The sequence below is a fragment of the Asparagus officinalis genome, chromosome 8 (assembly GCF_001876935.1).
Source record: "Asparagus officinalis chromosome 8, Aspof.V1, whole genome shotgun sequence".
Taxonomy (NCBI): domain Eukaryota; kingdom Viridiplantae; phylum Streptophyta; class Magnoliopsida; order Asparagales; family Asparagaceae; genus Asparagus; species Asparagus officinalis.
In genome coordinates this window covers 61,161,164-61,180,104 of record NC_033801.1, presented here as the reverse complement: position 1 = coordinate 61,180,104, position 18,941 = coordinate 61,161,164, and the positions used below count along the sequence as shown (strand labels likewise).

Here is an 18,941-nt window from a genome sequence, read left to right as displayed (position 1 = left end):
TTAAAAGATAATTATAAAGAAAACAATAGAGATTCTGACTTCTCACACTCTTTTATAAAGACTATTTCTCTCTCTTGATAGTCGCTATTTTCTTTCAAAAAACTACTGACGCTCTGCTCCCCCTCTTCTCGTCTCTCTAAATGTTTATAGTCTTTTTTATAAATTTCTGCCCCCCCCCCCCCCCCAACCCCCTTGCAACACCAAATTGATTCCCTCTCCAATCTCTAATGATCCAACCTCCCTCAGAGCTCTCAACCAACCATTTAGGCAATATAATTGCTGCTAATTGCAATGGCTTTTCAATGCTCCACCTCTTACAACTCCAAAATAATGAAAGTAATAAATTTAGATTATTCACTATTTCTATAAATTGAAGCAAAGGAAGTTCTTTTGTCATTTGTAAGTATTGAATGAATTGATTCTATTTCTTATTATTATTTCTTTTTCCCCATTTCTTATTCTTATTTCTTAGGTTTGGATTACACATTGCAATTACTTCTGATTATAGCTAATATTTTTATTTTTTATTTTTTTTATTTTGATGTTAGGGATTTTATCTTGGCATAAGAGGCTCTATCAAGGTAAATTTAGTTCCTATTTTCCCATTTTATTATTAAATAAAAGTTCTTGATGTGAAGATCTCCTATGGCATTTTCAGTAGATGTTAACCAATATAATGTGTGACTCGAATTCTACATTGCTTTCTTAATTCGTGAATTTGTTATCTATCAAATGATAACTTTATACATGTAATCTGCAAGTTTCAAATATATTACATAACAAATATGTTCAGATTGAGGATAACTGACTTTTATTTTGCATATCTCACAACTAACATAACATAGAAGCTGCTTTTTTCAGATCTATTAATTTATTTATCTGGCTATATAGTTTATGCACGAAACACTGTCTGTACTTTGATCACTAAAAAAACTGTTAGTTGCTAGAAGATGATTATCCTCTATTCCTTGCAAACAAAGGGAAGTAACCTAGACTCAAAGACAAATCGTAATAATGTCAAATAAGTCGAATGTTAAGAGGCATGATATGCTCTTGCCACTATATCAGCTGTAATTAGTTATAAGCTCCATGTTCATATTAGTTGATGAGATTAGGATAAAAGTATTTTTCAAATTAAAAAGGTGAACTGAAACTCTCGAATATTTCAAAATAGAATAATATAGCAAACCCAGAATATATAATATTTAACTTTCACAATACTTTTGGGTTATTGCGGTTTAATGCGTCCAAAAATTCATATGTTTCTAATTTTTATGCACTGCAGTTTGTTTTGCTAAAACGATATCTTCACTCATTTTCATATCAAAGTTAAACGTAAACAATTATGTTAAAATGATAAATAAGTCTTTGTGTTAAAATGATATATGTCTTTTCTATATGTCTTCTTTATGTTGGTTTATATTAGTTTTTGGCGACATAGTTGATACTCTTCCTTCTGATATAGATAATACTCTTCCTTCTGAGCTTTAGTAGTTATCTATCTTTTATGATCAGGTTATTCAACAATATGCTAATATCATTAACACTATTTAGTTAAAAAACCAAAAAAAATATTTTCATAAGGAAAACTACTTATAACTAGGGGGGAAATAAGTTGGGAAATCTCAACTTATATTTTTCCCTACTTAAAAGTAACAAATAAGTAAAACAAAGTTAACCCTCACAAACATCAAATCGATACGTTATAAGGGAAAAGCTACAAATAAGTCAAAATAAATAAGTTGCCAAACATACTCTATACCTTGTTTATGTTGGTTTGTAATTAGTTTTTGGTGATGTAATACTCTTCCTTCTGATCTTTAGTGGTTATCTTTTATGATCAGATTGTTAAACAATATGCTAAAATCGTTAACACCATTTAGTTAAAAAACCAAAAAAAAAAAAAAGATTTCATAATATTAGTTACAAGTGATTTCTCAAAAAAAATTTATTAGTTACAAACGTCAAGGATCTTGATAATAAGTGGTGAACCTTCAATACCCATGGCCTTTTGACTGCTTTGTAATTCTTTTTAGGGTAACTTTAGAAAGTTGAAATAAGTAGTGAGATGTTATTATAGAAAAAAATGTAACAACCAGTTATAAACGTGAAGCGAATTGCACTGGTGCTGCTTGTCCTTTCAGGTTACAAATATACTCAAGCTAAACTCTATAAAGGATATGAAATCAATCTGTTATTGATGGTGTTAACAGCTAATACTAGCATTACATTCTCCTAGCATTTGACTATTTTTGTTGCAAAATTGGAGAACATTAAGATTATTCACGATCTTATACAAAGAGTATTATTGTCTAACCCGACATAGGAGATTGTTGCATGAGGAGTCAGATGTGAGGGATATGATTGTCGGGTTTGTGTCTTGTTATCTAGTCAATTGTATCTAGAATGATGTATTATGCTCTCACACATTTTTTGTTCTATGTGTTTAAATAAACATCCATTTTGCGTCTCAATTTGTAGATTACTCAAGTTCCAAACATATTGACACAAAGTTACTCATAAAGTTTCAGATGTCAGAATCATTTCAGGGACAATATATTATTCTTTTTTATAACAAATGTCAAGTTCTACAAGTTCTAGCCATCCAGGAAGCACTTGAAGTATATATTTGTTTGGATATGTTATGTATATTTACGACTTTTAGATAGTCAAGGTTTTAAATATCAGTTACCGAGGATTTATCGAACGGTCAAAATTCATATCAAATATCAGGAATATCTCGGGATAAGTAATATTTATCAGAGTGACATCACCGGATGGTGATATACATAATATAATATTCTAAAATGTAATTTAATCATACTGAATGAAATATAAACATACCAAAATGTAAATAATTGTATTTAGGATTACTAGTCAGCGGTAGAAACTCGGGTAGGGTCAGGTTTAAAGTGCATTGAATATGTGCTCGTTGCACAAAATCAGAACTCAAACCAAAAGGCGATAATTCCGATTTTTGGACCGATAATATCGGCCGATAACTCACTTTATCGGCGCATTATCGGCGATAAACATCCAAAAAGGATAATCAATTTAGAATTGAACTTATCATCGCGGAAGGCCCCAAAACCGATAAATCACCAATAATATCAGTTTATCGGCCGATATTTAAAACATCGTATTTAGTATCAATTTAATATCTATATTTTAACTAGACATTAAAGTATAAGGGTGTGCAGACATAACCCCTACACTATAACCAAAGTGAACTTACCCTTGTTGTCCTATTATGAAACGGGTGTATCTTCTCTGCTTCGGAAACTTAGCGATCCTCATAGGAGCTTGAGGATAGATGATTCTCATGATTGTTTGAGAATAGAAGCATGGACAGAATCAGCGAAAACGGTGAAAATTAGGAAAACGGCGAAAAACAGGAAGCTAGCGAAATAGCTCTAATCGGTCGACTGATGGGCTAGCATCGGTCGACCGATGAAGACTATCGGTCGACCGATTAGCCATCATTAATCGACCGATAGACTGATATGCTACAGGGTCAGAAAGGCTTGCTCTGGACGGTCGACCGCTGCACTCTTATCAGCCGACCGATGAAGGTCGATCGCTCAACCGATGAAGGTCGATCGCTCGACCGATAGAGATACTTCGGTCGACCGATAGCAGTTTCCTGGGCCGATCTGGATTCCTAATTTGGGTGAATCCTAGTTGGGTTTATTCAGGATATTTACCATTTGCCACTCACGTTGTTTAACATATAAATAGAGGTTGTTTAGGATTTCTAAACATCAGAGGAGAGTTTAGTGTGAATAGAGAAGTTGTTTTTTATTCTAGAGAGATTGTGAGAAAGAGATTTTGTAATCCTTTATTCTTCATACTCTAGAGAATGTATTTTTCTTCGCTAAAATTGAATTGTTCGTGTGTTTTTTTTGCTATTTTCTTCATAAAATACATATTTGATAATTCTACGATCAAAGGTGATTGCACGACGACTCGTATTAAATTGGTATCAGAGCCATCAGATCATGTGAAGGGGTATCATGTGCATGGTCCTTACTCGATCACAGTACAAGAAACTAGGCGAGATTCTTGTTTCTTTGGAAGAAGTCTAGAAATCAAGTAAGAAGAAGATGGCTGAAAACGACAATTCATCCAGACTTGATGCGATGAAGAAACAGATCGAGACAATCAGTTCGACGCTCACGAAGCTCGTCGATCTCATCCACGGAGGCCATAAGAAGGTTGAATCTTCGTCGGGGTCAAAGAGGCGACTTGTAGAATCTGATGAAGACAGTGAGAATTCAGATTCTGACGTGGAGGTTGAAACCACCAAGGTTGTTCCACATCAAGAGGGTAAGGATTCTTACCAGAATTTGAAGATTAATTTCAGAGTAGAGATTCATATTTATGATGGGAGTGTCGACGTTGAGATGCTTGATGATTGGATTGAGCGTATAGAGACCTATTTTACTCTTTATGGCTAATCGTCTAATAAGAAGATCGTTTTCGCGACACTGAAGCTTTTCGGGCACGCGTTGACGTGGTGGAAGTCTTACTGCGAACAGGAGAAAAAATCTATATCGTAGAGCAGGTTCAAGGAGCTATTGAGGAAGCAGTTCTATCCGGTGGGATTCCTTGAAGAGCGTTGGTACAAGTGGTACGGGTTGCGCCAACGATTCAATTAAACCGTTCAAGAGTACATTACAAAGTTTCAACAGCAGGCTATAGTCCTCAACATTGCGATGGAGGAGTATCATGTTTTTATGAAGCATATGATAAGTTTGAATGAATACATCCAGAAGGAGATGAAGCTATTCTCGATTGAGTCGATTGTAGAGACGAGCGTGAAGGCTGTCGCCATTGAAGACAAACAAAAGAAGAGCAACAAAAAAAAGTGAGATGTCAAGCAAGCTGGAGGCAAGTCTAGTGGCTCCCAACCTAAGGAAGAGAAAAAGAGGGATGATCCAGGAAAAGCAAGACTGACTTGTAATCATTGCAAATAGACAGGACACGTCGCTGATTGATGCTGGGAGAAGTATCCTCATCTCAAATCGAAGGGGTTGAAGAAGGAGGGAAAAAAGACATACGTGATAGCTCAAGGCCCAAAAGAAGTTCTAGGGATGACGGAACCCAATAGCAATCTCAATCTTATGGCAGGAAAACAGGCCGCAAAGAAGGACGAAGACCCCAGAGAGCAGCTCTTTGTTCTCAAGTTGCAGGTGAAGACCAGCTTGGTTGATGCCATAGTTGATCTAGAAAGTCAGAAGAATTTGATATCCGAGGTATTGGTTCAGAAGCTGGGCCTGAAGACGGTCAAGCATCCGAAGCCTTATCCTTTAGGGTGATTCAGAAGGAGGCGGGGCTAAGTGTAGTTAATGAATACACTTTCAAATTTACATTCCACGAGTCGAATATTGACGAGGTCACGTGCGACGTCATTCCATTGGATGTTTGTCAGGTCATACTGGACAACCCTTATTTATGGGATACGTACGCAGTCTACAACAGGCGGGCCCAGAAGTACACGTTCACCAAGGACGACGAGCAGTTCATATTTCATTTGACATCTCTTCCGTATGAGACGAGCTTGGTGACGGTGACTCAGGCGAAGAGGCTAGTGAATACAATCAAGAAGTTTGTCTTATTATTCATTAGGCCTTACGAGGAGCAACTGAGTAGAGTATGTTTGACTGCCTTGAGCAAGCTTCAAGAGGGAGAACTTGATAGGTTGAAGGCCAAGTATGTGGACTTGTTTTCAGAGATCACTGGACTACCGTCGAGACGGAGTGTGGAGCACGAGATTATGTTGACGGGAGAGGATTTTTTGCCGAATATAGGTCTTTACCGCACATCCGTACAGGAGTCTGAGGAGATAAAGAGGTAAGTTCAGGAGCTTTTGGAGAAATGAGTGATAGCGCAAAGTTGTTCGTCTTGCGGGTCGCCAGTGTTGTTAGCGTCCAAGAAGGATGGAGGCTGGCGCAAGTGCGTGGATTACCGGACGCTCAATAAAATAACAGTAAAGAATATTTACCCACTACCATGGATAGATGATCTTATGGACCAGTTGGAGGGAGCGAGTTTCTTCACAAAGTTGGATCTTAAATCTGGTTACCATCAGGTGAGGATTCGGGAGGATGACACTTGGAAGACTGCGTTCAAGACCAAGCAGGGCCTGTTTGAGTGGTTAGTGATGTCGTTCGGTTTGTGTAATGCTCCAGCAACCTTTGTGAGGCTGATGAATGATTTGTTGTGATCTTTTATAGAGGATTTTGTGATAGTTTACCTCGATGACATCTTAGTGTACAGCAGGACCTAGGAGGAGCATCTTGTTCATGTCGAGAAGGTGTTTGAAGTGCTGCGGGACGATCAGCTGAAGCTCAACATTAAGAAGTATGAGTTTAGGAAGGATGAGTTGGTGTATCTCGGTTTCATCGTGGGAAAGGACCAGCGGAGGATAAATCCAAGCAAAGTTGAGGTTATCACGAAGTAGCCAACGCCTAAGACGGTAACGGAGGTGCGAAGCTTCATAGGAGCTTGTCAGTATTTATGCAAGTTTATTCGACACTTTTCTACTTATGCGGCACCCCCACATGGCCTTACTAAGGCAAAGGGTTCAGTTTGAATGGGGGCAGACGCATGAGGAGGCTTTTTAGTTACTGAAGAGGAAGATCTCGGAAGCACTAGTATTGGCATTGCCTAATTTACAAAGGACTTTCGAGGTAGAGACCGACTTCTTTAATTATGCTATAGGCGTTGTGTTTATGCAGGATGGGAAACCAGTAGAGTACCATTCTGAGATGTTTATGGGTGCTATTTAGAACTATCCTACTTACGATAAAGAGTTTTATGCGCTCTACCAGGCGATCAAGCATTGGAGGATGTACTTGTTGGGTAAGGAGGTGGTTGTGCACTCGGATCACAAGCCATTAAAGTTTCTACATGCCTAGACGAAGCTACACGGCACATGAAGTAGATGTCCTATTTGATGACGTTCAACATCGTCATTAGGTACAAGAAGGAGACGACTAACAAGTTGGCCGATATGCTATCTCGATCGCCAATGAGAGCTTTGTTGGTGGAGACGCGTATTCAACCTTTGGTTCCTTTGGAGTATGTGTAGATGTACACATCCAGCAGAGAGACTTTAGCAGTGTGTTCGAGCAGATGAAAGCTAATCGGAAGGGGGAGTATGAGCTAAGAGCAGATGGTTTGTTGTATCGTGGGACATTACTTTGCATTTTGGAGGATGGCGATCGGTTGTAATGGATTAGAGAGGCACATACATTACGTGTGCAATGTCATTTTAGGATTCAGAAGACGCTTCGCAATCTACGACGTCATGTCTTTTGGCCAAAGATGTTAGAGGATGTTACCAAGTATGTTGGAGGGTGTAAGCTATGTTGCATATCGAAGCCTTCTAATAAAAAAAATGGAATGTATCTACCGTTGCTAGTGTCTTCTAGACCATGAGAGAGTATTTCTATAGATTTCTTAGGAGGGTTGCCAATGACCAAGCGCGGGCATGATTACTTGTCCGTTGTGATGGACTGGTTCAGCAAGATGGTGATCTTGAATCCTTGCAAGAAGATCGTAACGGGAGCGGGTGCAGCGTAGTTGTTCTTTGAGCATATGTGGAAGCACTTTGGTTTGCCGAGTTCGATTATTTCGGATCGGGATTGCAGGTTCCTCAGACACTTTTGGGATTCTTTATGGAGTTTGATGGACACGAGATTGAAGAAAAACACGGCCTTTCATCCACAGAAGGGCAGACAAAAATAACCAACGGACTATGGTTCACATGTTACGAGAGTATAATTTCGGGCATTCCTAGACTTGGAATGAGAGCTTACCATATCTTCAGTTTGCTTTCAACAGGCTATTCATGGATCTTCGGGAAAGTCATCGTTTGAGACTTATTACGGGTTCTTACCTCCAAGTCCGTTCGATCTAGTATTCTCTAGAGAAGTTACAACCAACGATAAAGAAGGGAGTGAAAGACAGAAGGCTCAGCGATTTCTGGAGAAGATTGCGCAGATTCACGCCTCTGTTGAAGCACAATTGAAGAAGTCACAAACGAAGTACAAGACAAAATATGATGAACATCGCGTTCCTTGTAATTTCGGCAAAGGTGACATGGTGTGGCTAAAGTTAGGTAAGAAGCGACTAAAGGAAGAAGGAAAAAAATTAAAGCCTATACGATATGGTCCATTTCGAATTCTCGATCAGATCAGTGACAACGCCTTCAAGCTGGATTTGTCACCTTACTTAGGCATGTATTCGGTGATCAATGTCGAGTACTTGAAGTTATTCGAGCCTCCATTGTTGGACGATGAGGGTGATGACAAAGTGATCTTGCCGCATGTTGAAGACTTATGGTTTGATAGAGAAGAGCCGCTATAAAAGGGTTGTATTTTGGAGCGGAAGGTAACTACGACTAGACGGGGCACGAATGAGTCGTTTCTGGTTGGACGTCAAGGTCAGATTCCTAGCAAGGCCAAGTGGTTCAACAAAGAAGGAGCTCGAGAGTTTCCTCAGCTGAATTTCTAACTTGAACAGGACTTCAAGTTCCTAAATAGGAGAGCCATGATATGGGTGTATCTTTTCTGCTTCGGAAACTTAGCGATCATCATGGGAGCTTGAGGATATATGTTTCTCATGGTTACTTGAGAATAGAAGCGTGAGCAGAGTCGGCGAAAACGATGAAAATTAGGAAAATGATGAAAAACAAGAAGCTAGCGAAACAGCTCTGACCGTTCGACTGATGCGCTAGCATCGGTCTACTGATGCAGCACTATCGGTCGACCGATTATCCATCATCAGTCGACCGATAGATTGATACGCTATAGAAAAGCTTGTTCTGTACGATCGACCGATGCACTCTTATCAGTCGACCAATGCTGATAAAGATACTTCGATCGACCGATAGCGGTTTCCTAGGCCGATGTGGATTCCTCTTTTGGGCAAATCCTAGTTGGGTTTGTTCTGGATATTTACCACCTTGTCACCCACGTTGTTTAACATATAATAAAGGTTATTTAGGGTTTCTAAACATCAGAGGAGAGTTTAGTGAGGATAGAGAAGCTGTTCTTATGGAGGTCGATCGGTCGACCGATAGAGATACTTCAGTTGACCGATAGCGGTTTCCTAGGCCGATCTGGATTCCTTTTTTAGGCGAATTCTAGTTGGGTTTGTTCTGGATATTTACCACTTTGTCACCCACATTGTTAAACATATAAATAGAGGTTGTTTAGGGTTTCTAAACATCAGAGGAGAGTTTAGTAAGGATAGAGAAGTTGGTTCTTATTCTAGAGAGATTATGAGAAAGAGATTTTGTAATATTTTATTCTTCATAATCTAGAAAATATATTTTCCTTCGCCAAATTGAATTGTTCGTGTGTTTTTTGTTAGCTGTTTTCTTTATAAAATGCACATTTGATAATTCCGCGATCAAATGTGCTCGCAAAGCGACTCGTATCATATTGTTGCAAATAGAGTTCTATTGTTGTACATAGACCACCTGAATTAAAATTTGTTACTACAGATGGACCCACTAAAAAGGGTCAAAACTTTCACTCATGGTTCTATCTGCAACAATAGTAGATGGTGACTACCTGCAATTAACCCCTTTTGTGATATCTTGTTCTATAATGCAAAAATCAATTAATATATTGAAGTCTTTGCACATTTTATGCTAAACATGTATGCCCAACTGCTACCTCTTGCATTACTAGCACCACCAATGCCTAGAGTGGGAGGAGAATGTGCGGTCCTTTCGACAGAGCACCGGCACCACCACCGATGGGTAGTATGGGGATTCCTCAAATGCCTCAATTTTGCATGCCTCCAATGGTATATTGAACATAATTAAAGTTTGACGTTAATTTTTATTGAAGAGGGAGCTTAACAAAGAAAGGAAAAGGAACAAGCCACCTGTGTAATTTCACTGCAAGTTATCATTAGTTGTATCTTCTTCATATTTCTTCTAAAGTTAGTAATTTTTTCGGTGTCATTGAGGCTAAGATGAAGATTTTGTGGTTGTTGGAATTAATATAAAACTATAATTCTCAATATTCACCATAACTTTGGAGTTTGGTGTAATGGTTAGAGAGACTAAATTTAAAATAGTATCAGAACAACCCAGGTCCGAATCTTGATGGCTAGGAATTTAATACGGATTTTAAAAATTATTACCGCTGCATGAGTCTAGGTTTTCAGCCCATACAAAAGGGCACTCAACCTGCGGAGGCATGTTAAAATTAATATAAAACTATAATTCTCGATCTTCACCATGACTTCGGAGTTTTTGTGTAATGGCTAGAGGGACTAAATTTAAGAGTGGTTATTGATAATAGTAGGGTTTATGCAGTTTGAAAGTTATAGATTTAGGTTGGATTCCTTTTGTATATGCTCCCCTCCCAACTGTCTAATATAATATGCTAGTACTTTTGTTCTTCTAAATTTTTGGTGCCATATATTTTTTTTCTACGTGTATACATTTTGCTGTGAATAATAAGCTTGTTTTGTGTCCATTGCTTTTGGCATATCTTATTGACCGCAACTTACTCATATTTTTGTGGATACATATATCAATAATCATATTAACTTCCAGCAATGTGTCATTTTTGCGTAATTTCATTGGAGGGGTTGTTATCAGTTGTATCTACTTGATTTCTTCTAAAATTGAAAGTGTTTTTCCATTGCCTTTGAGGCTACGATTAGGATTTTTTTGGTTAGTAATGAGTGAAGTTGATGCAATTTGATATTGTTAGTTCCATATGCGAATGTTGTCATCCCTACTGTCTGATATAGTCTAAATTTTTGTTCTCCATCTAAATTCTTGGTGTCATTTTTCCCCATAATGTTCTGCCTCCTACAATGGAATGTACTTATACTTTTTGCTTTGAGTAATAGATTTTGTCTCGTCTTTAATGTTTCTAAAGCTCTTGATAGTGAGTTATTCATAACTTTGTTGCATGACATAAATCATATAAATTTGCTACACTTCTATCTTCCTACAATATATAATCATGTTTTTACAGTTCTCCAAAGGTAACTATTCACTCGTCAACTTTAATAAAAAAATCATATTATAATTCTTTTTTATCCTTGTTTTCCCAAGTTTTCTCTTGTTTTGTTCCTTCTTTTGATTTGTCAACTTTAATAAAAAATCATATTATAATTCTTTTTTATCCTTGTTTTCCCAAGTTTTCTCTTGTTTTGTTCCTTCTTTTGATTTGTAAAACCGCAGTTGTGTTTGCATTCAACAAGTAAAAATCTAAATGATGACGTAATTGCTGAGCTTAGTTGCTTTGTTCCTTTTGACATTTATCCGATTGAAAGATGTTTTAGTAGACATTAGCATATTGTTGAAATGAATATTGAGGGAAACCAAAGACTCGGTTCTAGAGCTTAGTTGATCTTTTATATTTATACTAATACAAAATAAACACATATTACATATTTCTAGGAATATGTTAAACATATTCTTAGCATATTACTTTATTATATCTCAATCACATTCCTAATATCTCTCAGTCATATATACCTAATATCTTATTCCAACTATACATAGATATTTCATTATACATTCCTAAACACTCTCCCTCAAGCTAGAGCATGTATGTGCACCTTGTTACAAATGAAGTGCAGACAACCTAATACGTAACGATGCTCAAAGTAGTCTTAAACATTTTCCACTTGAATGTCTTCAAATTAGCTAATGCTCTCTAGGGATCCAACAATTAAATGATCGTCTCCAAAAATCCAACAAACAAACAATCCTCTCTAAGTATCCATCAAACAAATGATCCTCCTCAAGGATCTGCTAAACAAATGATTCTTCTTTAAAGATCCGCTAAACAAGTGATCCTTCTTTAGGGATCCACGAAACAAATAATTCTTCTTTAGGGATCCACAAAATAAATAATCTTTTTTTAAGGAAGAAGGATCCACCAAATAAGTGATAGCAAATAAATGATCTTTCCTGGGGATCCTACAAACAAATGATCTTTCCTTGGTGATCTTACAAACAAATGAATTGAGAGAACAGCCTTCACCGAACCAATCTTCAAAGTACATCAACAAAATAATCTTCACTACACTAATCTGCAAAACAAAACCAACGGAACAATATCTTCCAAACCGATCTCTACAACCCAAACTAAACCATCAAAACAATTTTTGTTGTATCAAAACACAAAATATGTTAAGCCTAGCACCACCCTACCATCCTTTCCAACCAACCAAATGTCAAACGCCTTCCTTCCATTCTTAAACAAGACAAACAATATCTAACAAACTTCATAACTTTAGATCCAATTTCAAAGATCACAATTAAAATTCAAGTTCTAATAAATCAAGTTCTAACTCCAATGACTAGAGCATGTACATTAAGGACGACTATCGTGATCAATAACGGTGTTCTTAACCATCAACAATGAAGGGGAATACAAGGAGAGCAAGTATTCGCGAAACTATTCACTATAAACAGTAATCTCGGCTCCATTCACTATGAACAGTAATGGGAAAGAAGGGAGGTAGTAAGGCAGAGGGAGGAGTTTGATGGTGAGGCATTGGGAGGGCTAGGGTATGAGGATCTAGAGTTTTGTAGAGACTATGGTTTGCGTCGCTCTAATGCCATGTTGAAATTAATTCTGAGGGAAACCAGAGACTCAATTCTAGAGCTTTGTTGATCTTTTATATTTATCCTAATAGAAAACAAACACATGTTACATATTTTTAGGAATATGCTAAACATGTTCTTAGGATAGTCCTTCATTATATCTCAATCACATCCTTAATCTCTCTCAATTATATATTCCTAATATATCATTCTAACTGTACATCGATATTTCATAATATATTACTTAACACATGTTCTGTGTAAAGTATGCGTTTAATAAATAGTGATACAATTGATATGCAAAATGTCATTTCTTCAAATGCTTTATATCTTATAGTTTTTTAATATGCATCAGTGCAACACAAGTATCACATACTAGTATTTAAAAGGGGGCTAGGGGCCCTTTGGTCCATATGGCTCTGCCCTTGTATAGTCTTGTTGAAATTAATTTAAATATTTCAAAAGAAATTGTAGTTTGTTAAGTTTGCATACATGTTGATTCATGAAAAATTAATCAAAATGTCCAAAAAAGAATTATTTTGTATTTACAGTTATAATTTGAAGATGCGACTTTAGGTTAGGTAATGTCTACTTCCTCCAATTATTTGTTTTTCCCATGTTGCGCTGTATAGTGAGAAAATTGATATTTAAAATTTAATCAAATAAAGACATTTCTTTCAACTACTGTTGTATTTTTCAAATTATAGGTTTAGTAGATTAAAATATATTTTAATACCTTCAACTATGTTCTTATTACATTTTTGCAACATTAATTTTTTACTGAACTTATTTTCAGTTGATAATTACATTTGGGATTAGTCTTATATTTCTATATTTAGTGTTTCTAAGCTTTGATAATGGATTAAAAATATTCAATACTTAATTCATTAGTTTCATTTTCATTCTGAAAAAGGTAAGGGGGGAGAGAGCCAGAGAGTTTCAATGTAATAGATCAAATAAGAAAAGCTAGATAGAGTATTTTTAATATCTTGTTAGGTGAAATTACTAAAGCACCCTTCATTTTGTAGAAAGATGAAGGAAAATATTCTCTATTAATTAATTTTTTGGTTGCCCTACATATCGAGCGTGTGTACAAGGAGCAATGGATATGATCTAACTACTTATTGAACAAAATGAGTTGGATGGAAAGAACATCCGCATGTGACACCTTTTCTCTTTGTACTTTACAAGCTTAGATGTCGGGCTGAGATGCATCCACCTCACTGCCAGCACTAACCTTGTGCTTGGAACCAAGCAAACTCATTTCACTCTCTCCTTATCTCTCTATTAATAGTATCCAACATGCGAATGTTGTCAACCCAATTTTGAAAGTTGTGACTCAAAAATGAAAATCCAAACTCGTGGATGTGATACACTATAAATGAGCTACTTAAAAATAAAATCTCAAACGATTTCAATGTGTTTTGAATCATATATCAAGTGGCAAAAAATTAAACATGCTTATGAAAATTCTGAAGCGTCAATTTTGACAACATATTATCCATAGGTTAATGATGTTGAAATATTTTGAAATTTTATTTCTAGATAATTCATATGTAGTAGATCACATCCACTAGTTTGGATTTTTACTTTTGGGTTTTGAATTTAAAAATTGAGTTGCTAGTATCCACATATTGGATACTATTAATAGTATAGCTCAACTCATATAAATATACATATATACATATACAGAAAAATAACAAAATTAGATAGTGAGATGACATTCTTATCGTCCCAATATGATGATCGGCACCGTCCATTCTAACTTACACACCACATGATCTATATGTAAAAAAAGTTATACCATTTAGAAATTTATTATCATTATTTTAGTTATGTGCAAAACGGATGGCTATCATGCTGTCTGAAAATCCACTATATTAAATTGTTTGGTTCACATTCTAGAAGACTTCAAACTATGTGAAAACTTCACCATACACATTTGATGATATTTTGAGCATGATGTACATTGCCGATCATGAATTTAATGAGCCGATTAGTATCACTCACAAAAAGATTTGAGCTCACTATCTCATAATATCATTATTTTATCTGTCTGTGTGTGTCTATACATACATATATGCTTAAATGGAAATAATTAGTAAGAGGTGACGACACATTTTGTTAAATGAGTTGCCAAGAAATAGCCATGTGGTGAGGCCCACCTTGATAGTCACATCAAAAGGTGTGGATCACACAACTATCCGTTGATAGCTCATTTTACTAAATGAGCCGCTACCTCATACCCATCATTTGCGATGTATATACATACATATATACATGTACAAAGAGAGATGGGTATGCTTAGAACCAAGCACAAACTTTATGCTAGGTAGTGAGATGACTCATTCTCATCCACTCATTCAAATAGGGGGACCACATTCACATGGGTTGGATAATTAAATGATGATCATTTTTAAATGGAGATCAATTGAATGAGTGGATGGAAATGAGTCACCTCACAACTAAACCAAGTCTACCCATTTTTCTTATATATGTGTATATATACACACACATATACATACATACATAGTTGATCCTTGGTAGCGAAGTGGATCATTTTCATACACTCATCGAAATAGCCCCCCTTAATAACACTAACAGACTACTCGCAATCTCTATTCCTGAATCAAATTCTGTATTCCGGAATCTAGCAAGTTACATGTTTGTTCAAGAACTTGTAATGAGAAAAAGAACTCACAAGAGGAGTTGGCTCTATATGTCTATGTTAAAAGATTAAAAGTAACTTTAAACATCCTCTTTAAATAAGTAAAACTTATATCATAAACATATTTTTATTCGTTCAATTTTTCTTAATCCTCCCCCTATAACAGCGAATTAATGCAGATTAGCTCATGTATATGATCCAAATCTAAGATACTTGTAAACATACCATAACAGCATTTGTGAAGCCATCAAAAGAAACCATGATCTAGTTCACATAAATCGATGGAAAGTATTATCATCAAATTGAAGTATGCAATGTCTCTCATAGGTAATGCTAGTTTCCAAATACATGCTTATACGTGAGCTAAAAAGAACTCAACTTTTATAAGGAAAAATGGAAGAGAAAAGCTTACTAAGCAAGGCACTAATGGTATAAACCACAATTTTATTATTTACGCGGTCTAGGAGCTTTTAATGAATAATCGGATTAAGCGTTGATTAAGCGAATTACACGGAATTATGTGTTCTTGAATTTTTTTTAATATATATTTAATAATCTATTATATGTTCAAATATATAAAATTCATGAAAATAGAAATATACTAGATAAACCAACAAACATTTGAGTTAACAATCAATAACTAGTTGATTACTTAAAAGTTCAATCCATACATCTAAAGCAATCTAAAACAGTCTTTAGGGATTCAGGTTAAATGGGCTACAAGTTTTCTATTGAGATACCAATTTCTTCAAAAAAGAAAAAAACGCCCACATAATCTCATTATGCCAGCGCATAGTGAAAAAGCGTTCGATTATGCGGCTGAACGCATAATAGGGCGCTTTTTCATTTTCCTGCATGGTTTGCTTGCTTTCACACTTAATCGGACGATTAAGAAACCTTGTAATCTTTGTTTCAGAAATTGAATGAGGCTATAGAATATTACGCACCATAATTTTCTGAACTGTTCCAGCTTGAGAAATCATCTGATGGGATAAATAGCTCGATCCATGATACTTTGTGAAGAAATTTACAATTGTAACATCAAATGGTTCATCATGAGTCCTTGGGATAGAACGAACGAGAACTGAGAAATGTCTAGGATTTGGAGGAGATTCAGTAATATGAGCAAGCCTCATCCTTGAGATATTCCTATATTCCTAAAACCAGACATAGAAAAAAATACAGAAAGATCTCATATCTTTTCAACAAACTTTTAATTTGAAAAAGAAAAATATCCATAGAGAAATAATGACCAAATTTCTTACTAAATATAGAAGAAAGCATGCTGTCGAAGATATAATATACAAGGCGAGGCAGTGGATCCAGAGCCTGCAAGAGAAGATGTATAAACATCTATCAATAGCTGTAGTGAAGGGACATCAACAAGAAAATAAGAGTGTTCAAATATTGAAAATATTATTAGCTAAATAACAACTAGTTGTCTGGTGCACGTGATGCGTGCATGGTATGGTACACTTGTTCATCAAAAAGCGCTGAGTTGAATTAATGTAGAAATTAAAAACGAGTACATACTAAGTAATTCTACATGAAAATCTCATGTAATCTGCCTCTTCCAAAAACAATAGTTGATGTTGGCCTTAATATTCAACATGAATAACAACAACACTTACTTCCCTAACAAGCATGAAGAATAAAGAGTGAAGGAAAGCAAGAACAAAATCTAAACTAAACAACATTTCTAAGGAGACACGGTACTGAACGATCAACATATATATAGAATAATCAAAACCAATGAATAGATGATCCCAATTTCTAGAAAGTAGGTGCTTAACAAATTCAAAACCAATGGTTAAATCATGAGACCCAAAAGTTCAGTTTGTTGATGACAGCCTTTTTCTTGGATATCAATCGTCAACTTAGGCATTCATTTAATAACTTCATCTTCTATTGATTGAACATGTACATAAACAAGTATTGTCACTCACACATCTCAAGTTGACTAATTCCTTAGCATGATACTCTTTGGTCATTACAAAATCACACTGACGAACAACTATGCTACATATGGATCAACTTTTAGACTCAGATCAGCTGTAGAAATAATTGACTATTGGCTACACAACGGAGAAAAATAGGATGGTGGATAGGAGTAAGCATATCATTATGGAGATGACAAGATTTAGGATCAAAGCTAAGGGTCTTCCAAATTCATTTAGTCTGAAGCAATATACACAACAACCTACTTGATGAATAGATGTCCGACAAAAAGACATGATGATAAAACATCAATTGAAGTGGAAGGAAGCATCAGTGAACCACCACATCAAAATATTTGGATGTATGCAATGCACATGTTACAAAAGAGAAAATAATAAAATTTGATGAAACAAGTGAGGAATGGATATTTGTTGGTAATAGCTCTAAATCAGAAGATTATAGATTCTTCAGCTTGAAGACAAATAAAATCAATAGTAGTAAAGATGTATTCTTCGAAGAAAAGGTCCCTTAGGATTGGAAAGAAAAAAAGTGTTCAACAAAGTGATGTGATGGTTAAGATGCTTCCCAATAAAAAGAAAGCAAAGAAAATGGATATCTACATGAAGAAATGCCAACACAAGCATCATCAAATACAAGCTCACCATCAAGTTCAAGCTCAATTTCTTCTCCAAGAAATGAGAAGTCTAAGTGCATTTATGTTACTTCCAACTTTTGTGTGTAGTGAAGCCAAGTTGCTATGACGGTGCAAAAAATAAAAAGTGTAAAGAAAAGCAATGAAAGAAGAACTAAAAGTGATTGAGAAACAAAAAAGTTAGGAGTCGGTTGAAAAGCCCCAAAACAAGTCTCAAGTGCATCTACAAAACGAATATCAACGTGTATGGTTCCGTTAAAAGGCATAAAAAAAGATAAGTGGCACACGGTAACTCTCAACAACACAGAGTTGACAACCAAGAAACACTTGCATCGGTTTCCCGACATGATGTCATCTGCACTTATTGTCTTACCAACCCGAAAGTGGTCCTTTTATTACTTGGATATGAAATTGGCATTCTAGAATGGAGTGTTGAAAGAAGAAATATATGTGGAGGGGTCTCAAAGCTATGCCTAAAGTGACCAAGCAAACAAAGTCACGAGTTGAAGTAGACTTTGTAAAGGTAGAAAAAAATACTCAGAACATGATATAACCAAATTCATACATACTTCAATAAGAAGGGATTCTAGAGAAGCCTAAGTGAATCAATCTTGTACATCAAAAGACAAGGTAACTCTAATATTTCTTATTGTCTCTCTTTATGCTGATTATTTGATTTATACTGATAGTGATAGATAAATTCTTCGAGATATGATGAAAAGATATGAAATGAATGATATGAGGTTACTTCATTACTTTTTGGAAATTAAAGTTGAACAAAGGAAATGAGTTTTCATTTGTCAAATGTATGCTGAAAACATTCTCGTGAAGTTTAGAATGAAAATTGCAAAGAGGTTCCAACACCGTTGATTGTGACTGAAAATTTTATGAAAATAAATGAATGTATGATGACAAGGTCCCGAGATGCAGAAAGCAGATTGGCAACGTGCTGCTTAGGCTTTTAGGGGCTTAAGCGGCGTTAAGCATAAAAAGAGTAATCTTTTTTATTTCTTTTAATTTTAAATAAGGAAAAAAATTAAAACTAAGCAAAAAAATAAATGAACAAATATATATATATATATATATAT

General features: G+C 35.7%; 1 protein-coding gene across 12 annotated transcripts in view; it reads right to left on the bottom strand.

The window, feature by feature from the left end:
* The window catches only part of LOC109819595 (CSC1-like protein RXW8), a 67,700-nt gene that overhangs the window by 32,621 nt on the left and 16,138 nt on the right, over positions 1–18,941 (bottom strand). For all 12 annotated transcript variants that reach the window (XR_002241557.1, XR_002241556.1, XR_002241558.1 and 9 more), the window contains exons 4-5: positions 16,529–16,592; positions 16,211–16,420 (exon numbers count right to left, since the gene is read on the bottom strand). Coding sequence is in view for 9 of the 12 variants with exons in the window: in XM_020385369.1 (XP_020240958.1) it covers positions 16,211–16,420; positions 16,529–16,592 (274 nt within the window). In the remaining 3 variants the exon portion in view is untranslated. The remainder of the gene's footprint in view (positions 1–16,210; positions 16,421–16,528; positions 16,593–18,941) is intronic.